This window comes from Pezoporus wallicus, unplaced genomic scaffold (assembly GCF_028554395.1).
Source record: "Pezoporus wallicus isolate ANWC-B61680 ecotype Strahan unplaced genomic scaffold, APGP_CSIRO_Pwel_v1 contig_2012, whole genome shotgun sequence".
In the NCBI taxonomy this organism is placed as follows: domain Eukaryota; kingdom Metazoa; phylum Chordata; class Aves; order Psittaciformes; family Psittacidae; genus Pezoporus; species Pezoporus wallicus.
Window position 1 is genome coordinate 85,723 of NW_026639840.1, and position 22,771 is coordinate 108,493.

The 22,771-nt window shown below is 40.3% G+C and overlaps 1 protein-coding gene and 1 long non-coding RNA gene across 8 annotated transcripts in view; one reads left to right on the forward strand and one right to left on the reverse strand.

Moving 5' to 3' along the window:
* The first annotated feature begins 165 nt into the window (after positions 1-165).
* ADK (adenosine kinase) overlaps positions 166-22,771 on the forward strand; it is a 304,786-nt gene continuing 282,180 nt past the window's right edge. For 3 of the 7 annotated variants that reach the window (XM_057416407.1, XM_057416411.1, XM_057416413.1), the window contains exons 1-2: positions 167-294; positions 14,446-14,520. In XM_057416407.1, the coding sequence (XP_057272390.1) occupies positions 239-294; positions 14,446-14,520 (131 nt within the window). In that variant the 5' untranslated portion in view covers positions 167-238. Of the gene's footprint in view, positions 295-2,245; positions 2,287-7,797; positions 7,916-14,445; positions 14,521-22,771 lie in introns of those variants that run through there. The other 4 variants (XM_057416410.1, XM_057416412.1, XM_057416414.1 and 1 more) reach the window with 3 other exon arrangements.
* On the reverse strand, positions 6,995-7,786 carry LOC130603009 (uncharacterized). The gene is made up of 2 exons (XR_008973038.1): positions 7,617-7,786; positions 6,995-7,458 (listed from the first exon to the last, which is right to left on the reverse strand). It is a non-coding gene; the product is annotated as an uncharacterized LOC130603009 (long non-coding RNA).

Consider the following 22,771-nt stretch of genomic DNA (forward strand, 5'->3'; position numbering starts at 1 on the left):
CAGGTGCCCCTCTGCCTCAGCGGCGGGAAGGGCACGGGGGCTGCCTCCAGACGGTAGAACCAGCTGGGCGGGCGGCGCGGTAGCGCACCGCTGGGCAGGAGAGGCGGCCGCCGAGGCCTCCCCTCCCCGTCAGGCGGCCGTCGCCCCCGCCCCCCGGTGGTGGTGCCGGCACCGGCGTGGTCGCGGGGCGGGCCGAGCCGAGGTGAGCGGAGCGCGCCGCACGCCGCCGAGCGCGAAGATGGCAGCGGGGGAGCCGCAAGCCAAGAAGCTCAAGCTGGAGCAAAAGCAACTGAGGTAACAGGCAGCGGGGAGGGGGGAGCTCTTCTTCGCGAAGGAGCCCTTGCAGATATCGAAGGGTTGCCGGGTGCCTCCAGGGCTGCCCCCGGTGTAGGACGAGACACGTGTCGCCGCTGTGCACGGTCAGAGTCACACCGCGAGGATCCCGCTGCGCTGGGCGCGGGGCTGTGCGGGTGGCCCCGCCGTGGGACCGCACTCCCCACCGCCGTGCCGATGGCCGTCCGACAGGTACCGGTGCCGGGCCCCGGCGTCTGCTCGGGGAAGCCGCTGGACTGGACGCTCCGCGGCCGGAGCAGCGGCGGGCGGGAGCCTCCGGTGCCGTGCCGCCCGGTGTGCGGGGCCCTCACTTTGCCGCGGGATCGGTTAGTGAGAGTGAGCTGCTGAGCCCCGGGACGGGGTCGTGCGGTGAAATGGAACACGGCCGGCACTTGGGTTGTCACCCCGTGTGCTTCGTCTCTGAACGTCCCCCCGAAAGACACGATTAGCATCCGCGAGGGGGTCTGTGTCCCCGTTAGCTGGGAATTTAGTTATCTAAAAATCCTCGTTAACAGAGATGTTTTCTTGAGGGCACGTGGAATATTTAAAAATGTTTTCCTGTTGAAATGATCTGTGACATTTGCGATATTTCCTTATTTGCGTGATCACTATATACTGACACTGACTGAATCTTACCTGGTTGATGGCCTGCACAGAAACAAGGCGTTTAAATGTCAGCAGAAAAATATGAGGTTTCTCAATGCAAGAAGCACGGTCAGAATGAGTACTGAGAGAGCTATTGCGGAGCTTTTGTTGGTCTAGTATCTGGTTTGTTTTCTCGGGATTATTCAGACATGAATGTAATTGTAAGATAGCCCATCTCCTTCCAAGTGTTCAGTGTGTGAAGAGGATTAATGACATAAGGCTTGAAAGGTCCAAAATTATGTTGGCAATTACTAATAACTTGTTCAAATATAGCACAAGAGAGATGAGAACAGTCCCTTTCAGTACTGATGTCCTTACTGAAAGAACTAATCCTATTAAATTTGTCAAAGTCAGGGCACTTGTTCCTTTGGCAGCTGGGTGACTTTTCAAGTTTAATAATAGTTGACAAGCTCAGTTGCAGATAGTGGAAGAGGAAAAATGTAACTGAACTCTGAAAGCAAATAAATGACAGGCAGCAGTGTAAGGTTGGAATTAAAAAGTGACAGTTACTTCCATGGACCTTTAAAGCAAGTGGGGCAAGAAACAGCCTATTCAGTGTTTCAGTCTATAAAGCTTATTACAGGTAGCTGCATTTTACCTGCTTCAGGCCTAAGCATTAAAAAGCCCTGACAAATTTGAGAACATTATTGGAGTACTGAGTTAAAATTGTAAAGGATGCTTCCAATGAAATGAAAGGCCATGGTGACATGCTGCCATAACAGCTGGTTAAACTGAAAATAGTACTTTGTAAGGCATGATAGATAAAATATGAGAAACACTGTTAGAACTTGTCTACTCAAATTCTGTTTCAAGTTGTTTCAGTGTGAGGTGTGAACTAGACTCCAGCCCTGTTTCATAAGAGGAGAAATGCCGTAATTAACTGGTAATCAAATAAATGTAATGTGTGCTCTGCGCCACAGGCTGGGCTCATGGGGCAGGTGAGGTGATTGGACTGGATTTGGCAGAGCTCTGCACTCATTTGAACATAGTGGCAAGAATGTGTTTGGCCAAGCGCTGCTGTGGGACTTTGTCCTGTGTTAAAAGCCAATACAGAAGGTACCAGAATGGTTGAGATTCGTTGACTTTGTAATGAGTTTTGGTTGTTAATGCAAAGCACTGCTAGATGTACTTGGGAGTACTGGAAACAGCCTACAGGTTAGAAAAGAAGATTGCCTGAACATTTTGGGAGATAACAACTTCATATTTGTTATACCAAGAATGAGGGGTGAATTCTTTGTTCTTGACATCTAGATCTGAGACTCTCCAGCCTCTTCAGAAGACCATGTCTAATGGACTTGACAAGGATGGGTTTGTACCTTACTTATTGTCCCATCAGATATAAACCTGAATCTCTTCTGTGGCTATCACAAAAACTATTTTAATATAAAAAATGACATAAAAAATTAAATCCCACCCTGTAATATAGGCCATATCTTGTCAACAATAGCAAACGTTTTCTACTCATATATATATATATATATGTATTTTATTTTTTTTTCCATCATTTCCCCAGAACGGCATCAGAGAGGTTTCATGGATTCGTATTTTTCTTTTTTTAGTCCCTTTTAATCCTTTCAGGGAAAGGAAAGCAAATATTGCTCCCTCATGAGGCAGCAAAGCTGACTGGGTTCAGCTAAAGTTGCTTGAAAGCAATGTAGGATGGCCAGCTTTGCCACCCAGTGAGCAGAACACAAAGCCCGAGACCCAGACTCGCGTTCCCAGCTCAGCAATGTGTTGTGCTGACATTAATCTGCTGGGCAGCAGGTTTTGCTTTGTCTTTATTGACGGGTGCAAATCCCCACTAAAACCAACAGGCTTTAGGCAAGGCCATTAATGCGTGCTGCGTTGTTTCAGGCTTCTGACTACATCTCTGCTGTGTGAAATAAAATATCATTGTGTGTCTAAACTGTGCTATTTGAACAGAAAATAGGCTTGCAAAGCTGCAAACGGCTTGTTGCTGAGCAGTAGCATCAACTTACTAGAAACATCATGAGGCAGTGCTTTAGAGGAAATTTACTAACGATTTGTGTCCTATATTTGGTTTGGTTTTCTCTTGGAAGTCTGTGAAAACCACAGCCAGGCTTCTGTTAACAGACTGATATGGTTACAAAAGAATTTGGATGTTCCCTGTAGAAATGTGTGAGCTTATATATGCGTGTCTGTACAGAAATATACATGTGTGCAGCAGAAAAAAACAAACTTGTGAAATCCTCTGTTGTGAAGTCCCCTGTGCTGCATTATGGACTTTTGGCCATTCCACAGCTGCTGTATTGATTGAATACCCATGACGTGGCTGGCTGTTTGGGCAAATCAGTTTATGTACATGAAGACAATGTAAGCATTGAATTTGACAAATACAATATCCTAAAAGTATAAAGTATTCCTTTTTTCCTGTTACTGTTTAACATCTCTTCCCTTTGTGGATAATTTATTATCAAATAATTTTTATTATCAAATAATATAATTTTTATCACTATAAATCAAATAATCAATATAATCAAATAATATAATTTTTATCAAAAGCAGTCCTTTATCATTACTGTTCCACTAGATTTTAGACAGCTTGCTACTGAGACTGAAAAATATTGCAAATCTAATGCGTTTTTACTTTTCTTAATAAGATGGCTTTTAATCCAGACTCTGAATATTTTAAATTAGCTGTGACAAAGCTTTCAGGTTTTTTTTTTTTTTTTTAATAATTTGATCTCTCTTCCCATTTGTATTCATTTCAGTTTCTGTCTTTGTGGCTTATACTTCTCTTACTTTCCGATTTCTCATATCTGGAAACATGAGTAATGGTTTCCATGTCAGTACTCTAAATGGTCTCTTACTACAAAGAAAGACCTGAAACTCAAGCACCTTGCTGTGTTTGCTCCCAGGAGAGTAAAAGCAATAGATACTTTCTTCAGATGGGTATTTAGACTCCTGTCGAAAGCAGAGAAACAAATACTTTCGAAGACACTAGCAACAGACTTTGCTATTTTTGCTTTATTTAGGATATAACAGCAGCAAGCTTCCCTTCAAAGTTGTGTTTATGAAAATATATCCAAAACCGGAATGACTTGCGGCATGGAAAATACCTCAATCTTGCAGTTCAGGCCCTCATTTCCATTGTTCTATGTAACTCTCAAATTGCTGTCAATACTGACGTGTGTCTTCACCTGGCCTTTGATGTAATCCTGTGGGATTTCTCACAGCGTGTCATATTTCCACAATTTTGTGTTCTTGTATTGGAGAGGCTTGTTATGGTGTTTTCATCCCTTTAATTAAGGTAAATCCCTGCTTTACAGGAAGGGGTGTGTAACCTGAGGAAAGAGGAGGTCGTGGGAAGGTGCCTTCTGCTCGGGACCACAAGCATGGCTGGTGTCTCTTTCTTTCCTTAGTGTTGTTACCTGCAGCCCACCTGGCCAGGAGAGTCATACTGACAAACAGATAGTTCAGACATAGTAGTCTTTGCTGATACCCTGGAGGAACATGAGCCTCGAACTTGGTGTGCTGCCTCCCTGAAATCAACAGGACTAGCCTTGTCCCTAGAGCTGCTTGCATGCTTGGTTACCTGTGGGAGGGCACCCAGTGCAAATCTGCCTATTTCATTATGAATCTTGAAGTTCCTTCTTTTTCAGCTAATGAAACAGCTTGTGCAGAATTACTCATCTAATTGATTCTCCTAATATTATAAGCAGACAAGGAAGATGCCCGGAAAGGAGTTGAGTGAATATAGTAGTAGTTGGATACAGTGGCAGTGCAATAGTGTGAAATGCACTTTCTGCAGAACAAGACCTTGGCTTACTCTGTGGTTGCTGAGGTATATTTCATGTGGAAATGTTTGAAGCAAAACTCTGGCTTGTGATTCAAGGTTGTGATACTGAATTTGAGTAGTTACACAGGCATGGTACACAAATATTTCACAAACCAGTTTCAGCAGCAGGGAATGGGTTGCTATCTAAAGGTTATTAATTAGTATTTGCTGGCAACATATTGGAAAACCTTATCTTGAAAAATACAAATTGAACTTGCAGATATGATGTGAACACTATGTTTTCTCAAAGCTGTTCATTTTTTATTTACATGAATTGCTTCTTAAATAATTTCAATTGACATGCTAATGTTATTTATGTGATAAATATCAAAGCATTTTGTGTGAAGGAGAGAAGCCTTTGGATATCACTCACAGTTCAGTGAAGGGTAGGGCATTTTTTCCATTTTGAACTATAATCATTTCTGTAATGATTGTTTGACCACAGTTAAAGCTGTTCCGTGCTTGAAGGATACAGTAACATAAAGCTATTTGCTGGCTTTATGCTACCTTGGGATTTCACTTACAGTGAAAGATTTTTGTGTTGTTTTTTTTTTTCCCCTTGTACAGTCAGTGATACAAAGTAGTTGTAAGTGTTTCAAGGGCTAGGCTATTTGACTAGAGTAAGACAGAAAACAAGTATAGTTGTCTGCAATATGATGAAGACTTAGATTCATAGACTTTTCTTTCTTCTTACAGGTGTATGGTGTGTGAAGCTGCATTAAAAGAAATGAGATTATGCTATGGAATTTTAAATTAATAATTAAAATTATTTTTAATACTTTGATAATAGATCTGCACAGATAAAATACATCTTATTTTATGTTGCAAGATACAAAATTCTCTCTGTAGAAAAGTTTTCAAAACAGTCAGTGTTCTAGCAAGAAATACATGCAGGCTCTGAAGAATGCTGTTATTGAAAGAGAATTTCTGGACTTCCTGCTGGCTAGGCTCATTTTATAATGTCTGTTAAGGCTACTATGTAAAAGCTCATTCTTCTGTCTTGCAAAAGAAGAAGAGTGGGCAGCTTATCTAAGATTAACCTTAGGTTTGTACTTTGAAGAAATTGAGAAAAATGCAAGGGTTAATGGAGAATTTTCTGTAGTGTAAACAGGCTGAATTATACCAAATATTTGTGGTGTAAAACATAGCATATTAATCCAAGGCTAAGGCCTAGATTGCCTGTGTCTTGGATACAAAAGTTACAAATGTATAAAATGCCTAGTTTTTGTGTGCTACTTCAATACAGTGTGATTTTAAAAATTCTCACATGCTTATATTTTGTTGTATCAGGTATGGGTGCAATTCATTTTTAATTCACACCACCGTGCTTGAAAGGAAGTGTTTTAGTGAAATCATCTGAGAAATAATTGTTCATCTAATGAATATCTCTTCCTTACTGTACAGTAACAGAAGCACTTGAGAGAAGTTGTGGCTAGACCCTGTCAGGTATTATATACTTTTTTGGGGTGCAAACGCTGTGAATTCCATATTTCTCTCAGGGATTTCTGAAGCCAAAACACATGTGTAGGCACAAGTCGGTTGCCTCACGCAAGCAGAGTGAGTTTGGAAGGTGTCAGGGAGGCTGAGCAAACTCAGACTGGCTGCCTAGCACATATGTGATGTGACTGCAAGTTGAACTTGTGGCACTAGCATCATAACGTTAATCTACGAATGACCATAGGCAATAAATGACTGTTTTTCCAGGGATACCCTGGTTCCTGTTGCTTCACTTATGTATCAGGATGTCTAGAAGTTCCCTGGCAAATGACGAAAAACCCGTAGTAGTTGGTGATGTCTTGAAGACATCAGTAACGGTAGAATATATGATAGTACAAGCAAGGTGATTAGGCACTTGGGAATAGTTCGAAGTTTATAAAGTGCTATTGACAAGTGCTGTTGAGGTATCATACATGCTATTTTGTGAAGGGCTGTTAATTTTGCATTTTAGAAAAACATACTTCTGGACCTATTCTGCACTGGTAGAAAGTTACAAACATTTGATGGTACCTCATTTGGCCTCTGTAGCTTAATATTCATAATATGCAGTTGTATCTTATAAATTACTAATAATATATTAACATATATATTTAATCTGTTTTCCTTTACATAGTTGTATGTGCTTGGGAATTATTTATGAGGGAATCTATAGCTTGATTTTTTTAAAAAATGGGATCATTCTTTAAAACACATTGATGGGATCAAGACGACGAAGCAATGTTACTGCTGCCATTATATTTGCTTGTGATCAGATTCCCCCCACCCCTCCCATTTTCAGTTACAAACTAGAGGCTTGGCTGTTAGGTACTGAAACTGTTAAACTAGGAATAATTTGTTATTCATCATGGGTCAGAGGATACAGACATTATATATCCGAATATAGTATTTACATTTTATTAGAGTTCAAAATCCTCTGTCAGGATTTGGGGACCTGTTGTACTGTGCATTGCAACAGTAGGGGCATGGATGCATTTCCAGCTCCAATTAGTTTGACTTATTAAGACCCCTGACACACATTAATAATGAAAATTTTGTAAGGGTTGAGTAATTTTTGAGTGTCCAGTTTAGAGAAATTTGTCCTACATCAGGTATCGAACATAAATATTCCTGTTATCTTCATGTGACATTATAGGTCCTTGAGCATCATGACCATCTCAAATTTTGGCATCATCTCTTCCACGACACTAAAAAATCAGAAATAATTAAAAAGTTTGGCTTTAATTTTTCTGACTATAATATTCCCCTTTTGTAGATGGAAAGGAAGGGAAACTAAGAACCAACCACACGATTAGGAAGTTGTAAAGTTTAAATATTCAATTAGAGGTGACACAGCAGTACTTACCAGAACAACATGGGATTCACTTTTGGCAAAAACAACCTCTTCTGACATCAGTTTCATGAATCAGTGTTTCTGGTGCTGGTAAGTTATCAAAGTGTGCCAAATCTGCAAGGGGTAGCAGTAACTTTGACAGCCAAAGCAAGTAGGTAGGAAGAGTGACAAGAAGAACCTGGCTTTAGGGCGCTGGGGTGGCAGGCGGTTAACGGCCGGTGAGGTGCCGGGCGGAGGGGCGACGCCGCTGACCTGTGGGGCTCCGCCGCGGGCGGGCGGCTGGAGGGGCGGGGAGCCATGCCCACCGTCAGGTAAAGCTGAGCCCCGACGCGGCGCCCGCAGCACAGCCCGATGCCCCAGGGGAAGGGGCGCGGTGGGCGCTGACGCGATACTCTGCCGGAGCTCGGCTCTTCCATCGCTTCTCCACCCACTTAACGAGGGTGAGGGGTAGCGCGCCCTCGCCTCGCGTTGGTTCTGCGGCTCCGCGCCCCCGGGGCGAGGCGGGGTTGCGGGGCCGGTGCCCTCCCGTCGCCTCAGCCCGGCAGGCAGCCCGCGCGGGGAGGAGCGGGGTCATCTCCTTTGTGGCGGACAGGTGCGGAGCAGCCGCTCGCCCCGGCCCGGGCGAGAGCCGCGGGGAGCCGTGCGCCGGGCCGGGTGCCTGCCGGAGGGGAACGCGAGGCGGGAGCCGGGGCACAGCCGGGGGCTCGGGCGGCCGTGCCGCTCTGCGGCGGTGCCGCTGTCAAAGATAGAGCTACCGCGGCGGGTCCCGCCCGTGTAGTGGTAGGGACGGATGTCGTGGGACCCCGGCAGCCGCGTCTGAACACGAAAGCATCGCTGTAGCGTGCCGTGACTGGAGCCTGGTTTTAAATAAATCCTCAATAACGAGAAGCAGGGTAGTAATGACAGGCTAGGCTTTTAACAGTCTGTTTGGAACTGCGGTGTTGCCAGGTTATCACTGATAACTGAAGAACGACAAACCCTTGACATAACATTCAGTGAGTGGCATTATTATGACTAATTTTGCTTCCTAAAACTCTTAAGATGGGGTGGTATTGTGAACTAGTAACCTTCATCACGTAGTTATTTTGATCAGTCCTTTAGTTGCTATAGAAGTACCTAAAATCAGGGACTCAAGTTCAACAGTCGTTCACGGTGACTTTCCCACCTCACCTCTCCACCCTCAATGTAAAACTCAATGTATCAGATTTCACACTGTTTCTGACCGAGGAGTGCAGATGGTAACTCTTTGAAATTGTATTAATATTTGGCTGCTGGGGCTTTTGGATTCTGCGCAGCTGCGTAAGGAGCTGGGTAGTGGTGGAACAGTGTTTTTCCCTGCAGCAGACTTACTTACATAAGGCCAAGGCTTTTAGGCTTGGCTTCTGAGTTGGAACCTGTGAATGTGTCACTCTAGAAGACTATGCAAGTTTCGTAATAAATGTTCATTGAAGATACTCCTCTAAGTCAGTATGTAGGCCTGTAACTCCTTAGTCAAATAATTGCTTTTACTTAAGATCTAAGTAGGGAAGGCATGTGAGCAGTCCTACCGGCGACTTGTATGTTTAAGGTCTGTATGCTGAAGTGATTTGCTGGTGAGTGATGCAAGGGAAATTGTCTGAACTCTCTAGTCATGGAATAACAGTTCAGAGATACTTTTAGTGTCAGGCAAGCTATTGTTAATGGTAAATGTCATCATAGTCACTCATATGTTGTAAAGGTGAGTAGGTTGAGAGAAGGATGTTTTTAGTCAAGAGCTTATAGCTATTCAAATGCTACGAATCTGGTACTGTTGCTGTTAACTACATGTATAAATGTTTTTTGATAATTTCAAATCTTGTGTTACGGGGTTTAACTATGTCCCTTGTGACAGAAAGGGATATATTGAGAACAGGCTTAGAACATGCCTTGTTTGGCCTTACTTTTAAAAGCATAATTAAAGCCCATAGAAAGACTAACATTTTAGATCTTACAAAATTATATCTTATAGTTGTAAATGGAAGGCTAGGCAACAGCAGGCTGTCATGCAGTTGGGACACCCAAATGTCCTAATAGTGTTTTTTTAAGGCTTTCTGACTGCAGAATGTCTTAGCAGAAGAATTTAAGTGTATGTTACAGCTGCATAACAGTATAAGGCTGTTACAGAACAATAAAAAAAGATGAGTTTTTCAACTTGGCTTTACTATTAGTTACTGTTATGTAGATGAGAAAAATCTTTGCAGCAATTAAGAAAAAAATTTTTTTTTTTTGAATAATGGGATATTTTTTTTCAGTTTGTGTCTTAAAGCAAGACATGCCAGTATCTGAAGGCTCAAAATACTCCTCTGTCTCTGTGCCAGTAACTAATAATACGCTTTCACTGATATTTTGATGTTGCTCTTCCACTGAAGTGCCCAGCAGCATATGACGACAACAATATTGTGTGATAGTTAGATACAGCACTGCTAATGTTCAGCAGCCAATGAGAAACAGGACTGCATTTTTAAAAATGCTTGCAATGGTTGAGCATTGGTTATGTATAACCATCAAACTGGACAGGGCTTTCCAGATCATTCAGTTATGGTTAATTTGTTGACTTCTTCAAAATGATTGAAGGGTAGCTCAGTACTGATGTATGTGTGTTGTCATTTGGTGTGGTTTTGACTATTTGTGAAAAATCAGTCATCTTGGCACTCTCCAAACAGAATGACACAATTAGCAGGTAAAGATTTATTTATATTTAATGAATTACATTGTTTGAAGTAATAATTACAACTTGCTCTTCATCTAGTCCTGAGTTAAATGGCAAATTCATGAAATATATTACTTGTTGTCAAGTTGAGAATGTAAATGCAGCATGCATCCAAGCTTTCTGTAAGTTTCCATTGGTGCTGTAGTTTTGCCTGGCAGGTGGATAGTGTATTTCTGTGTCCAAACAAGTTTAAGATTTGTATGAACCTCTTGTTCTTAGTTTGGAGTTTAAAAATATATATACAGTTTGCATATATGTGTGTGTATATATATATATATATATATACTCATACATACATACATACTGACTGTGTATAATCATTTAATGCCCTTAATTCATGCAGGTGGAGATGTCGTTTGTTTCTTGAAGACCTGAGCCAAATACTTTCTTGCAATAGGTTAGTCAGGTTAAGCAAGAGCACCTTTCTCAGATGATTAGATACCAGTACTCCTGTGCATGAGAATGGACTGCAGGGAGTCAAGGAGGCTGTGGAGTACATAAGTCTTTATTCTGTGTCTGTGGCAGAGATGTATTTCTGGTGTTCAAGGCCGGGTTGGACAGAGCCTTGGGTGACATGGTTTAATGTGAGGTGTCTCTGCCCACGACAGGGGGCTTGGAACTAGATGATCTTAAGGTCCTCTCCAACACTAACTATTCTATGATTCTGTCAGTCTATGAAATAACCTGTGTATTGTGAAATCTCACATTTCAGGAAGCTATTGCTGTTTCCTTACTGTGCTTTGCATCTAGCTGGCTGGAAATCATCCGTGATATTTTAATCAGTGCAGGTGTCCAGTGTGACTGAACAGCAAACATAAGGCCAGTAAGGTTCACATGTACTGTTGAAATGTTAAACTTGATGAAGAATGTAACAGTTTAATATCTCAGCTTCTTGATCCGGAGACTTGTACATTTAGCATTCTCCTGGATCCTAAATATTGTGTTTGATGGTTTGCTTTTATGATATGTGGATTTATAGAAGATATGTGATATTATTATTAGTAGTATTAGTATTACAGAGGAGCAAACTGTAGCCAGGTAACTGCCATAACTCGTGTTGTGCCACAAAAAAATGCAAGAGTGTAACAGTGCAGATACTTTGCACTGTTAGGGTGCTGAAATGTATCCAGTGCTGGGTTAATCAGGTTGAACATGCTAAGGATTTACATAGCAAAGTCTTGCTCTTTAACAGCAGAAACACCGGACTTTCCAGATTGTGGTTCACAAAGCTCATGTTAGAAAACGCTGATCACAGTGGTGATCTTAAATGTCTGCTTTAACTTGTTGCATTTTTAAAATATGATACTTGGAAAGAGGTTGTTTAGATTTCCCATTTTGCCCAGAAAGGTAGTTTTACCAAAAGCAGTGTCAGTTAAGGAATGACCCAGCTACAGCCTCCAGTACAAATTGAGTGTATGGATTTTTCTCCTTTTTGCCAATGTGACATCAATACCTTGTTTTAAGCATGGAAGTTCTAGTACTTTGGAGCTTAGTTAATTCAAACATCCAGCTGTAACAACCGAAAATGTAGAAATACGTGTTAATTGAAATCCGAAGGCTAGCTATTCATATGTGTTACTTTGTATTTAGATATTTGCAAGAACAAATTGTGTTGTGTGCCTCTTCATAGGGATCAAGCAGTTAATATACTCAAAGTTTTATGTGTTTGAAAAGCTGTCAAGTTCTGCTATCCAACATCTGGTTGAAAGAAACAGCTATGCTGAAGTTGGGGCAAGTTTGCTCAGAAGTGTCAGGAGAATGTTTCTGAACATACATTTACTACCCTAGTGATAGCTACCTTGGCTTTTAAAACTTTCTATCCTAGATGGCACCCTACTACACAGCCTTAGAATAATTGGCCAGGTACGATTATAAAATACTGTGGGAGAAGGAAGGCTGGAGGATGGAACAGGACTTACTGTATATGATGTAAAGAGCTGCCTGGAATAAATGGAAGTGGTAGTTCCTGCTGACATAAGAGGAGTTGTGAATGCATGTTGCTGGCTTAATAGAACTAATGGACGCTAAACCAGTACAAAGTTGCTCTCGTGCTGCTTCAGGTATATTGACCAGTATGTTCTGCAGCCTGCAGCTTTTTCAATGCTTGCTAGTTTCTGTTTTGCTTTTCCATTGAACAAGGTAGCCTATTCATAGGTAGTGACCTCAACATGTCAGATGTATTTCGGAGAGGTTTTGAAGTACAGCTGCTGTTTGCTGGCATACCATACAGTTAAGTGCTGATACTTGTCTTACATGGAAGTATCCGTGATACTTCTTAACTGTAGGTAAAAAATTATTGATGCGTATAATTTTACAGGATGTAAGAATTAGCTAAACTTCAAGTACAGGAGCATACAGTTTGGGACAAATCTGCTTTAAACACTTTTAGAATTCTGACTTGTTCATTCGTTGTCCTGCAGTGCTACTGATGCAATACTTAGTTTTTAAAATGGAGAGAATGTCCTGTTTTGGGGTTCCAACTGAGATACCTCTATCATTTTGTCATCTGATCTGTCATTCGTCTCCTTCTTTGCTTTTAGCTAGATATAGCTTATGGTTATGTGACTTAGAGGCATCAATATTTCTTTTCACACTGACAAAAGTATTTAGTGAATCTTAAAGGTTTTCACTGAGCAGATGTTACATATGTGAGTTGGGAGTGAGCTGGATTTTTGGCTCTCTCTTCACAAAGGGATGTCTCCCACATTGTACGTACAGTGAAATGGGCTGTAAAGGCCTGTCTTTAAAGCTATAACAACAACAACAAAAAGGATACTTAAAGCATGGTTTGCTGTTTTTTAATATCAAGATTATTAATCATATTTTCCACTTCTCTGGACTTCAGAATTTAGCATTTAATGGCAACTAGTGTGGCATTGTAAAGAGGAAGTTTGACTATGTGCTTCTGGCAAGTAGCTTCAAATTTGACAAGTATTTGTCAGCAGAGGGCTTTTCGTAGCAGTTGAGAGGAAGTAAGTGAATGAGTTTGTTCCATATCATCCCCTTTCCTCTTGTTTTATATTCTTTTATCTCCAAAACGTTTCTCTTATTCTAAACAGACCAGAACAATTGAAAACTCACTTTCTTTGAGATTCAGCTGACACTCTTATGCAGCTTTGAATAAACTTCAGGTAAACTTTGCATCCAGCTGCAATGTTACAGGAGTACTTTTGGGGGGATGGAGAGACAGGGGATATGCTTTCTCTGCAAATACTTGATAGAGACGTAGTAAAGAGGGAGGTGGTCCTACTGAAGCTACCTTCCTTGGCTAGAGAAAATCCTTGCCTTGCCAGTTGGAGGCAGCAGGTGTCAGCTTAGCAAGGAATGTGGTGGGTTTGGATGCAGTTTTAAGCAGCCTTGAGAACAGCTGCATTCACTTCTCCTTGACACTAGGCCACATATCTAATCCTTTGGTATTACTGCATTATCACCCAAGTACATGCTATTCACAAAAATGTAACACATGGTTTTTGAATGAATCTAAAAAAAAAAAGTTAAAAAAGCTAGCTCTTTCAGCTGCTTACAGTATCCCTCATGTCTTGTTTTTATTTGACCAGAGTCATGGTAATAAATTTAAAATGGATTAAAGAAAGTACATACAAGGTAGATGGCTGTGCTGTTCAAGAATCCATAGTTCTGTATGTAGAATCCATAGTTCTGTTAACATCTTAAGTCTGTTAACTATTGGTCAGTAGCAGAGAAAACCCAGCAACTAAATCTGTTCAGGGAAATTCTTAGCATCTGGGCTGATGCTCCCCCGTCTAAAATTTGGTATTACAACCTGAATGGAATCCTTTGAAACTACACTATGTGGCATGCAGCTCTAATTCTGTATTTGAGTGAATGACAGCTAAACAGAATGCTTTTATATATTCTTGACTGCTTGAGGTCTGTTGATCAAATAAGATGATTTTAGAATGATACTTTACTCAAAATTGACTCTCTGTCTATACGCCTCATCTCCATGAAACTATCATGCTGAGCAAAATGTGTATCTTCTTTTTCCTTGACTGTATTCAAGAGAAACTTTTCTCTCTTAAAAAAAAAAATGTCTTCAGCATAGGAACAATAAACTAATGCTAAGTTAATTTTAAATAATTTATTCTCTTGCAGTGAAAATGTCCTGTTTGGAATGGGAAATCCTCTGCTTGATATCTGTGCAGTTGTAGACAAGGACTTTCTTGACAAGTAAGTCTTGATTTTATTTTTATTTTTTTTTAAATATATTTTTCTTTTAATGTCAGTTTCATTTCCAGAATGATGCCTATAAATAGAAGACTCCCTGCTTGTTTAATGGTAAGTTTGTGCTGATCTCTGGAATTCTGGCCTAATGCTGAAAGAAGCCAACATTGTGTCAGTCCTGTGATTGTTCTAACTGTATGAATCTGTGGTAGTGGTGTCAGTGGAAAAACTTGAGTGTTTTCGTGGGGTTTTTTGTATTTTTTGTTTTCTATCAGTCGTTTATTCTAGTCTCTGTATGCTGTCTTTCCTAGCCTTTAATTGGAAGCAATCATCAATGTCAGGAAAATGTAGTAAGCTCTCTTGTGAGTATTTCTGTGCTACTTTTGCTGCACTATTACAGCACTCTTTTCTTTCTTCTGTGGTGACTTTGGGGCCAATAAGCTGTTTCTGTAACACACCAAGAAAAGTTGATAAAATATACCTTCTTTTCTTTTTTTTTTTTTTTTTTAAATATTCTAATTTATCAGTCAAAAGCAGGACCACTTCTTACCATGTGGCCTGTTATCTTGCTTAAGCGTAGTTGTTATGCCACCATCCAGTTGTTATGCCAATATATAACCGTATTGATGTTTTTGTATTGCTGTTGGCTTTAAGCTTAAGCATTCTCTGATCAGCTGAGATGTTCCTTTTCAAGAGGTGGAAAATATAGCTGCTCTTTCAAGTCCTTCTGCATGAGCTTATCTTCTTCCAGTTGTTTGCAAGTGATCAGCAAGTTGATTTCATCTTTCAGAGTGCTCAAAATTCTTTAATTTTTAAAGTGTTAGTATTTTTTTTTCCTCTAGTCATTCCTTCAGTTATCAGTGGGAATATTGGGTCAATAAGAAATTTCACATCATCAAATAAAAAGAGGTGCAAGGTTTTTATTTGTGAATGTTTAATGTCAGCTGCATATCTTCCATTCTGAAGCTTTTAAAATAGCAGTAATTGCAATGGATTTTTTTTATCACTCATATTTTATCTAGAAGTGTGTTTAAGTGAGAACCTGAATATTGTAAGCTAGAGGCAAAAGACAAGAATGTAATGGAGTGTATCACTCTCAAAAACATCTGGAATTTTGAACACTTAAGACATATATTTGATTTCTAAAAATGTGAATTATTCTGATGTAATTCTCCTCCTTACATTTCTACTGGAATAACTTGAAAACCTGGCTGTGAACATAAGTAATGCTCCTGACTGCAACCCAGCAATACCCCTCCAACTAATCCTTATACATTGCTGTCATAAAAGAGGTGGTGGGATCTATATTGCAGTAGCGAAATCCTGCAAGAGAATGTTGTGCTTTTCACTGGACCTGATGTGCTCTGCAGAGTTTAATTTAATTTAAAAATTAGAACTCTTATGTACTGAAATTCGAGAACTGTCAGACAAGTTAAATTACCTCCTGGAACAGCATATGCTCTGTGAGCATTTCTTTACTGCCAAAATGCATTTGTGGAGTACTGCATTATTTAAAGCAGTAAGAAGTCCCCCAGCAACAGTTTCACCGGGGACCTGCTGATAGTGTGATAGCTGTGGTAATAATCTGAAAACTGAGAAGCTTGCCTACATTCTTGACATATACCTGATTTTATATCTAGCTCCCTGTTTGTGAGTGTATGTGTAGTAGTCCATTTAACAAACAGACAAGCATGTTTCTACTCTTAAGTCCAAGTACCTTTACCAGTACATACTGAAATGGGAATTGAATCCTACGCTTTCTCAGCTTATGAAGGGAAATAAAATAGTAAACCTAGCTGTAGAGCAACTGCTAGGGTAAAGTTATTTATTCACATGTTGCAGGGAGGTTCAAGAACATAGGTATTTCAGGAGTGTGAAGCATATGACACAGAAATTGTCTATCATACCAGCCTAGTCTCAAACTCTCTCTGGTTTTTCTTATTAAAGAAGATGTGTATCCATCTCTAGCCATGTAATATACAATATATATACCGATACTCGTGGTATCTTAGCAGTGATCAGATAACTCTGGAGTCTGTGTCTCACCTCTTCAGCTGGATGGGGTTGTGTAATGGAGCCATCAGTCAGCTGGGCTCTGACGTGAGAAGATAGCTTAGTAAAATGAGGAAAGTTCAGTTAAATGCCCATAAGAATTTTATGTGTGTAACTTTTTCGCTGTTTCTGTTAGTTTATCCTCCCCTCTTGTATAACATGTACAGTATTAAGAGTAGGTACCTTTGTCCAGGATAAAGAACTTGATGTTGCAAGTTTAATCAACTTGTATTGTCCATGAAATGAGAAACTAGTACAATGAGTCCTGTCACTAGATTGTTTTTGTAAGTTCTATTAAGAAAATGTGAATGGAAACAGCATAAGATTGTGTAGGAAGTTTCAAGTGTTCCTCTCAAGAATATTTAAATGGCCTACAATCCATGTTATAAATAAACCTGAAAATAAATACATAATGCAGTCCTACCCTTGGCAGACTCAAACCTTGAAGTAAATGTAATTCATTGATGTCCTTGTTTTTTGAATATCTGCATGAAAGAAATATCAGAAATGCCTTTTTTTTGAGTGGTGGTGTATATGTCTCCTTTTGATTTGCATTAACTTCATAACCTAACTATTTTTGTTTAATTTTTCTAGGAGATAGACAGTTGCTTGATGAGCAGCTTTTTATGGGTGGGAGGGGAAAGAATAGAAAAAGGATTAATGCTTTGTGGGTGAATAGCTAACTATAGCTATATTAATCTGTGAAAATAACTTTGCTAACAGATATTCGTGAAAGCTTTCGGTGTACTTGGTTCTACCTGTGACAGTTAAGAGGAATGATTCTTTTGCCTACTGCATCTGTAATAGGCATTTAAAATAACTTAATCTATGCTATGTATATTAAACTCCAATAAAGTGGGCAAAGAAATTCTGATGAACATGGCAACAACATTTTAAGAGTCCAGAGAAACTCAGTATTGCTGACTCCTGTAAATACTCCAGTGTCTTGCCGTTAAAAGTTAGGAGATAACATCTATTTCATTGCTCCCCCTAGAGTGCTCTCTTTTGCAAATACTTAGTTTTTAACATTTACCTAACCACAGTTAATTTTTAGGCTTGGTAGCGAATGGTCATTACTTGTCATCTCAAGTGCACATCCAGTGTTTGAGGGACATGGTTTCACAGAATGGACAAATCTTCTCTTGCTGTTGTCCAACATGTGAGTCTATGACTGCACAAATCAAGGAGGTGGAGAGAATCATTATTGACAAATCCATGTTGACAGTATTATTATGCTAGTCTTGGAACTTCTAAATATGTGAAAACCTTGTATCTTCCCATATTAGCCAGTGGGAAGGCAAGAAAAATATTTGTAATTGCCAGTACCTGGATAAGCATGTGAATAGCTTTCAGCCTGTGCTTTTAGAAAGGAGTGGAGATATAGGAGGAATGATGATATGTCTTATTTATGATGTCAAGGTTAAGGGTGTTACTGCTTTATTTTGCTGTATTTTCTGGGCTCTTGACCAGAGCTATGATCTCATAAAGTGAGGTATATTTGCTAGTCTGGGTGCCATATTCAATTATATTTCTCATCTCCAGACTGATTATTTGATCAACATTGTTGTCCAGGGTTACAAGTTGCTATTTTATTACTTACAACCATTTGTCAAAGCAGCAAGTCTTTTCCTCCTTGTGTGGGGTTTGTTTTCCTTTTTTTTTTTTTTTCCCCCTCCTTAAAACCAGGGTCTGTGGCAGTCTTTGCACAAGTTCATTAAAGGGGTGCTCGATAAATATCTGTTGTTTTTAATAGCTTTCATGTCCTGTATCATCTGTTCCTTAGTTCTCTTCTCTGCCTTCTCTGTGACACTGTTGTAAATACAGACTATCTGTACACCAAGAAATGGGTTACTCTTTTTACTCTTCACTGGAAAAACAGGTTTAATAAATGGGAGAGGAAGAATCCATGGGGTCTTCAAAGTGTGTATGTGTTTTGGAGTGGTGGTGATGGTTAATATATGAAAAGAGAGTATCATAGAGTACCAGTCTGGAAAGGACCTCAAAGATCATCTAGTTAACCTTGCTTGGCAAAAAGCAAGTCTAGACAAGACGGTCCAGAATCCCATCCAGCTGAATCTTGAAAGTATCCAACACTGGGGAATCCACCACTTCCCTGGGAAAATTATTCCAATGGCTGATTGTTCTCCTTGTGAAAAATGTTCCTCTTGTGTCCAGTCAGAATCTCATCAAGAGTAATTTGTGCCTATTAGCCTTCATCTTTTCAATGTGACTTGTAAAAAGAGAGCCTCTGTTTTCTTTGTAGCCACCCTTTAAATACTGGAACATCATGATAGGGTCTCCCCTGAGCCTTCTTTTCTCAAGGCTGAACAGACCCAGTTCTCCCAGCCTTTCCTCATATGGCGGTTTCCCAGTCCTTTGATCATCTTTGTGGCCCTTCTCTGAACCCTCTCCAGCCTGTCGTGTGGTTTTTGTATAGTGGGGCCATAACCGAGCACAGTATTCCAGTGTGGCCTGACCAGCCCTGAGTTGGATAATTACATCTTTATTTCTGCTGGTGATGCCTTTGTTGATGTAACCTAGCATCCTGTTGGCTTTCTTTGCTGCAGCTGCACACTCTTCACTCATCTTGAGCTTGCTGCTCACCAGGACTCCCAGCTCCCTTTTCACAGAGCTGATCCCCAGCCAAGTAGATCCCAGCTTGTGCTGCGGTTTTGGATTGTGTTTACCCAGGTGCAAGACCTTACGCTTCTCCTTGTTGAACTTTGTAAGGCTCTTATTAGTCTGTTCTGTCAGCCTATTCGGGTCTTGCAGCAGGGTGGCTCTGCCTTCCAAAGTGTCCATTTCCCCACTCAGTTTGGTACCATTGGCAAACTTCATCAGGGTGCATTTGGTCCTGTCATTGAGATCACTTATGAAGACATAGAACAGCATTGGGTCCACTATTGATTTCTTGAGGATCCCACCTGTGACAGCTTGCCAGTTGGAACTATATGCCACCACTCTGAATGTGTCTGCTCAGCTAGTTCCCACTCGCCCCACAGACCACTACTTGTCTAGATTTTTTCTAGGAGGAGACTGTGGGAAACCATATTGAAAGCCTTGGAGAAATCCAGGTAGACAATGTCCACTGCTCGCCCCACATCAGCCAGGCAGGTTACTTTGTTGTAGAAAGTTAGTCAAGCATGATTTGCCTGTGATGAATCCATGCTGGCTTTTCCCAGTCATGTGCTTCATTTGACCTGTGATAGATCCCAGGAGGATTTGTTCCATAACTTTCTCAGGAGCTGAAGGATCTGTTATTTCCTGGATTCTGCTTTAAGCCCTTCTTGTAGGTGGGAGATTGTATTTGCCTTCCTCCAGTCTTCTGGGGTATGTGACTTCTCAAAGATTATGGTGAGTGACCTTGCAACAATGTCAGCCAGCTCCCTTTAACAGTCTTGGATGGATGTTGTTGGGGCCCACTGATGTGCGGGGGTCAAGCTCCTGTAGTAGTTCATATACCAAGTCTTCTTTCATTGATGGTGGGTTTGTGTTTGCATGAATGTGGATTTGTGTTTGTATGAATCTGGGTTTTTGCTCCCAGTACCTGGAGTCCATCAGTGCTAGTAAAGACAGAGGTGAAGGAAGTGTTGAAAATTTGTGATTTTTCAGTGGTGTTGGTGATTCAACAGGGGTGACACCTTTTCCCTCTTAACAGTGGCCAGTGTTTTCCTTCTGTTTCTGCGCGTTATGTACCTGAAGAACCCTTTCTTCTAGTTTTTGACATCTCTGGCCAAATCGTCACACTAAAGGAAGAAATGCTATCATTTTGATCTGTAATTTCACAAGTATGGGTGTGGATCTCCTTCAGTGTGCTACCAGCTTGTCTGCAGCACTGAAAGTGGTTTCATTACAGGAGATTCCAAGATGCTTGGTCATTCTCTACCTTTCTGCACCACAGAGTACTGTTGGAGGGTGATGGATTAGTTAAGCACAAACTTGACTAATAGAGCAGTGTTGACATCTGTTAAGTTAAACTTTCTGTTTTGAGGCTGTTGTAGTACTTGCTGTGATTGAAGCGCAGATGTACATATTTGATATTTTTTCCACTCTTGTGGGAATTTAGATTATAAATTAGGAAAAGGTTTGAGAAGCAGCTGAAATGAAAAAACATCTGCTTACTCACGTTAAATTTAGGTTGGTCTGTATAGCTGTGGCTTTAACCATTCCAACATGTGTTATTCTCAACATTTTCAGTTTGTTGCCTTTGCTTGTATCTTAACAGAAGTCTTTGTAATTTTCTATAGAAAAAGAAATAAAAAAATAAAAACACTATTCATGCAGTTAACTCTTATAAAGTAGCCTAGAGTGTAAAGGCTTTTACGCAATCAAAAGTGATTAAGTGATTTTCTTTGTTCACCACATTCAGATTTCAACAGTCTTAAGGCTTCAATTCAAAATAAGCCCTTCTGCAAAACACATTCTGGCTTGAGCTTGAAGACTGGGCAAGACGAGTGATGGTTCTGTACTAGGAGGTTGCAGGATCAAAGAATGCATAAGCTGCAGATACAGTCTTTGCTGATAGATTTAAGTGGGGGATAGCACACTCCCTCAGCCCTCCCAACCTTACAAGATTTTCAGTTTCACTAATATGTTTAGTTTGACTCTGTATTCCTCATCAATCCTCTGGGACGGTTTAATGGGGGTTTGTATTGCTTTGAGTTGGGGATGGTGTTACCTGTCTCTGCAGTGCTGAGTGTATGGAAAGTCCCTAGTAATACCTTTAAAACTTGTCTCTGAAAATTTACCCCTGTTTTTTCTTTTTGGGAGATAGCTTGCTATATGATGGTCCACTGTTTCAATAGTCCTTGTGAAAGATTGCTACTAAAAGTATCTGTTTGAATTGTCTCATTTGGCAGGGAAGCTGAACAGCTGAGGGTTTTATTATTACCTTGTGGTTTTGAGTTTTATCTGTAGAATTCAATTTAGTTTGTCTTAGAGCCTGAACATAGAACATTGTGGAAATTGTTGAGACAAATTGCATCATCTGACTGCTGATTAAATTATAAAATCTTCAGCATTTTCTTGCAAAAACTTGAAGTAATGAGGGCTGTCTTAAGAAGGCCCTCTCAGTACTAATGTGCCTAGAAATTTGGTAGCATTCCTGACAATGTAATTAGAGCTTTCTACAACCTGATAATTTCTCCTAGTGCTTTTAGTTAAATGTGTAGTTTAAATGAGTGAAAGATTTTAGTTAAGCTCCATTTGGAAGAGACTATTTGAAAAATCTATCTATGCAATGACAGAGTTTTGCATGAGGAACTGTGATGTTTTCAGGGTATACTTAGCTTGAACAATGATTATAGAAGATTATTTACCTGTAAAACAGGATATAAGCAACCAGCAGGTTGAGGAAGGTAATTCTTCCCCCTCTACTCGGCTCTTGTGGGAGCCCCATCTAAAGTATTGTGTCCAGCTCTGGTGTCCCCAGCATAAGGACATGGAGCTATTGGAGCAAGTCCAGGGGAGGGCCATGAAGATAATAAGCAGGCCAGAGCACCTCACATACAAAAACAGGTTAAAAAAAATTTGGGCTGTTCAGCTTGGAGAAGAGAAGGCTGCATGGAGACCTTAGAGCAGCCTTACAATATCTGAAGGGGGCCTATGTGAAATCTGGAGAGGGATTTGACAAGGGTATATAGGGATAGGATCAGGGGTAACAGCTTTAAACTGAAAGAGGGTAGATTTAGGTTAGATATTAGGAAGAAGTTACTTACTCTGAGGGTGGTGAGACACTGGAACAGGTTGATGAAATTCTGGGTTCCATTTGCTTCCTCAGTGCAAACAAGGAACTTTAAGTGAAAAAGATCTGTGAAACTAGGCAATAATCTTAAAAGACCCTTGTTGAAGATCAGTCTTGTTGATCATCAGTCTTTGATTGAAGAAGCTGGGTTTCTCAGTAGAGAACTGGAGTTGGTCTAGAACTAGATGGCAAAACTTCCTCTTTGAATGCTGTACTTGCTGTTTGTACCGAAAAAAATTTAATCTGAGTTCCTGAATGCAGAATTACAAGTTGTATTTTTATTTAGGACACAATAGGTAAAAATTGTGCTTTACGTCATGGGTATGGTTACTGGCATTCTTAATTACAGGGTAATGAGATGTAATTTTTATACTGTTTTCCATTCCTATCCTGCTTTTCCAAACCAAAATTTCAACAGCATAGGAGAGGCTAGAGTTGTTTTTTTCTAGCTACTGCGGTAAC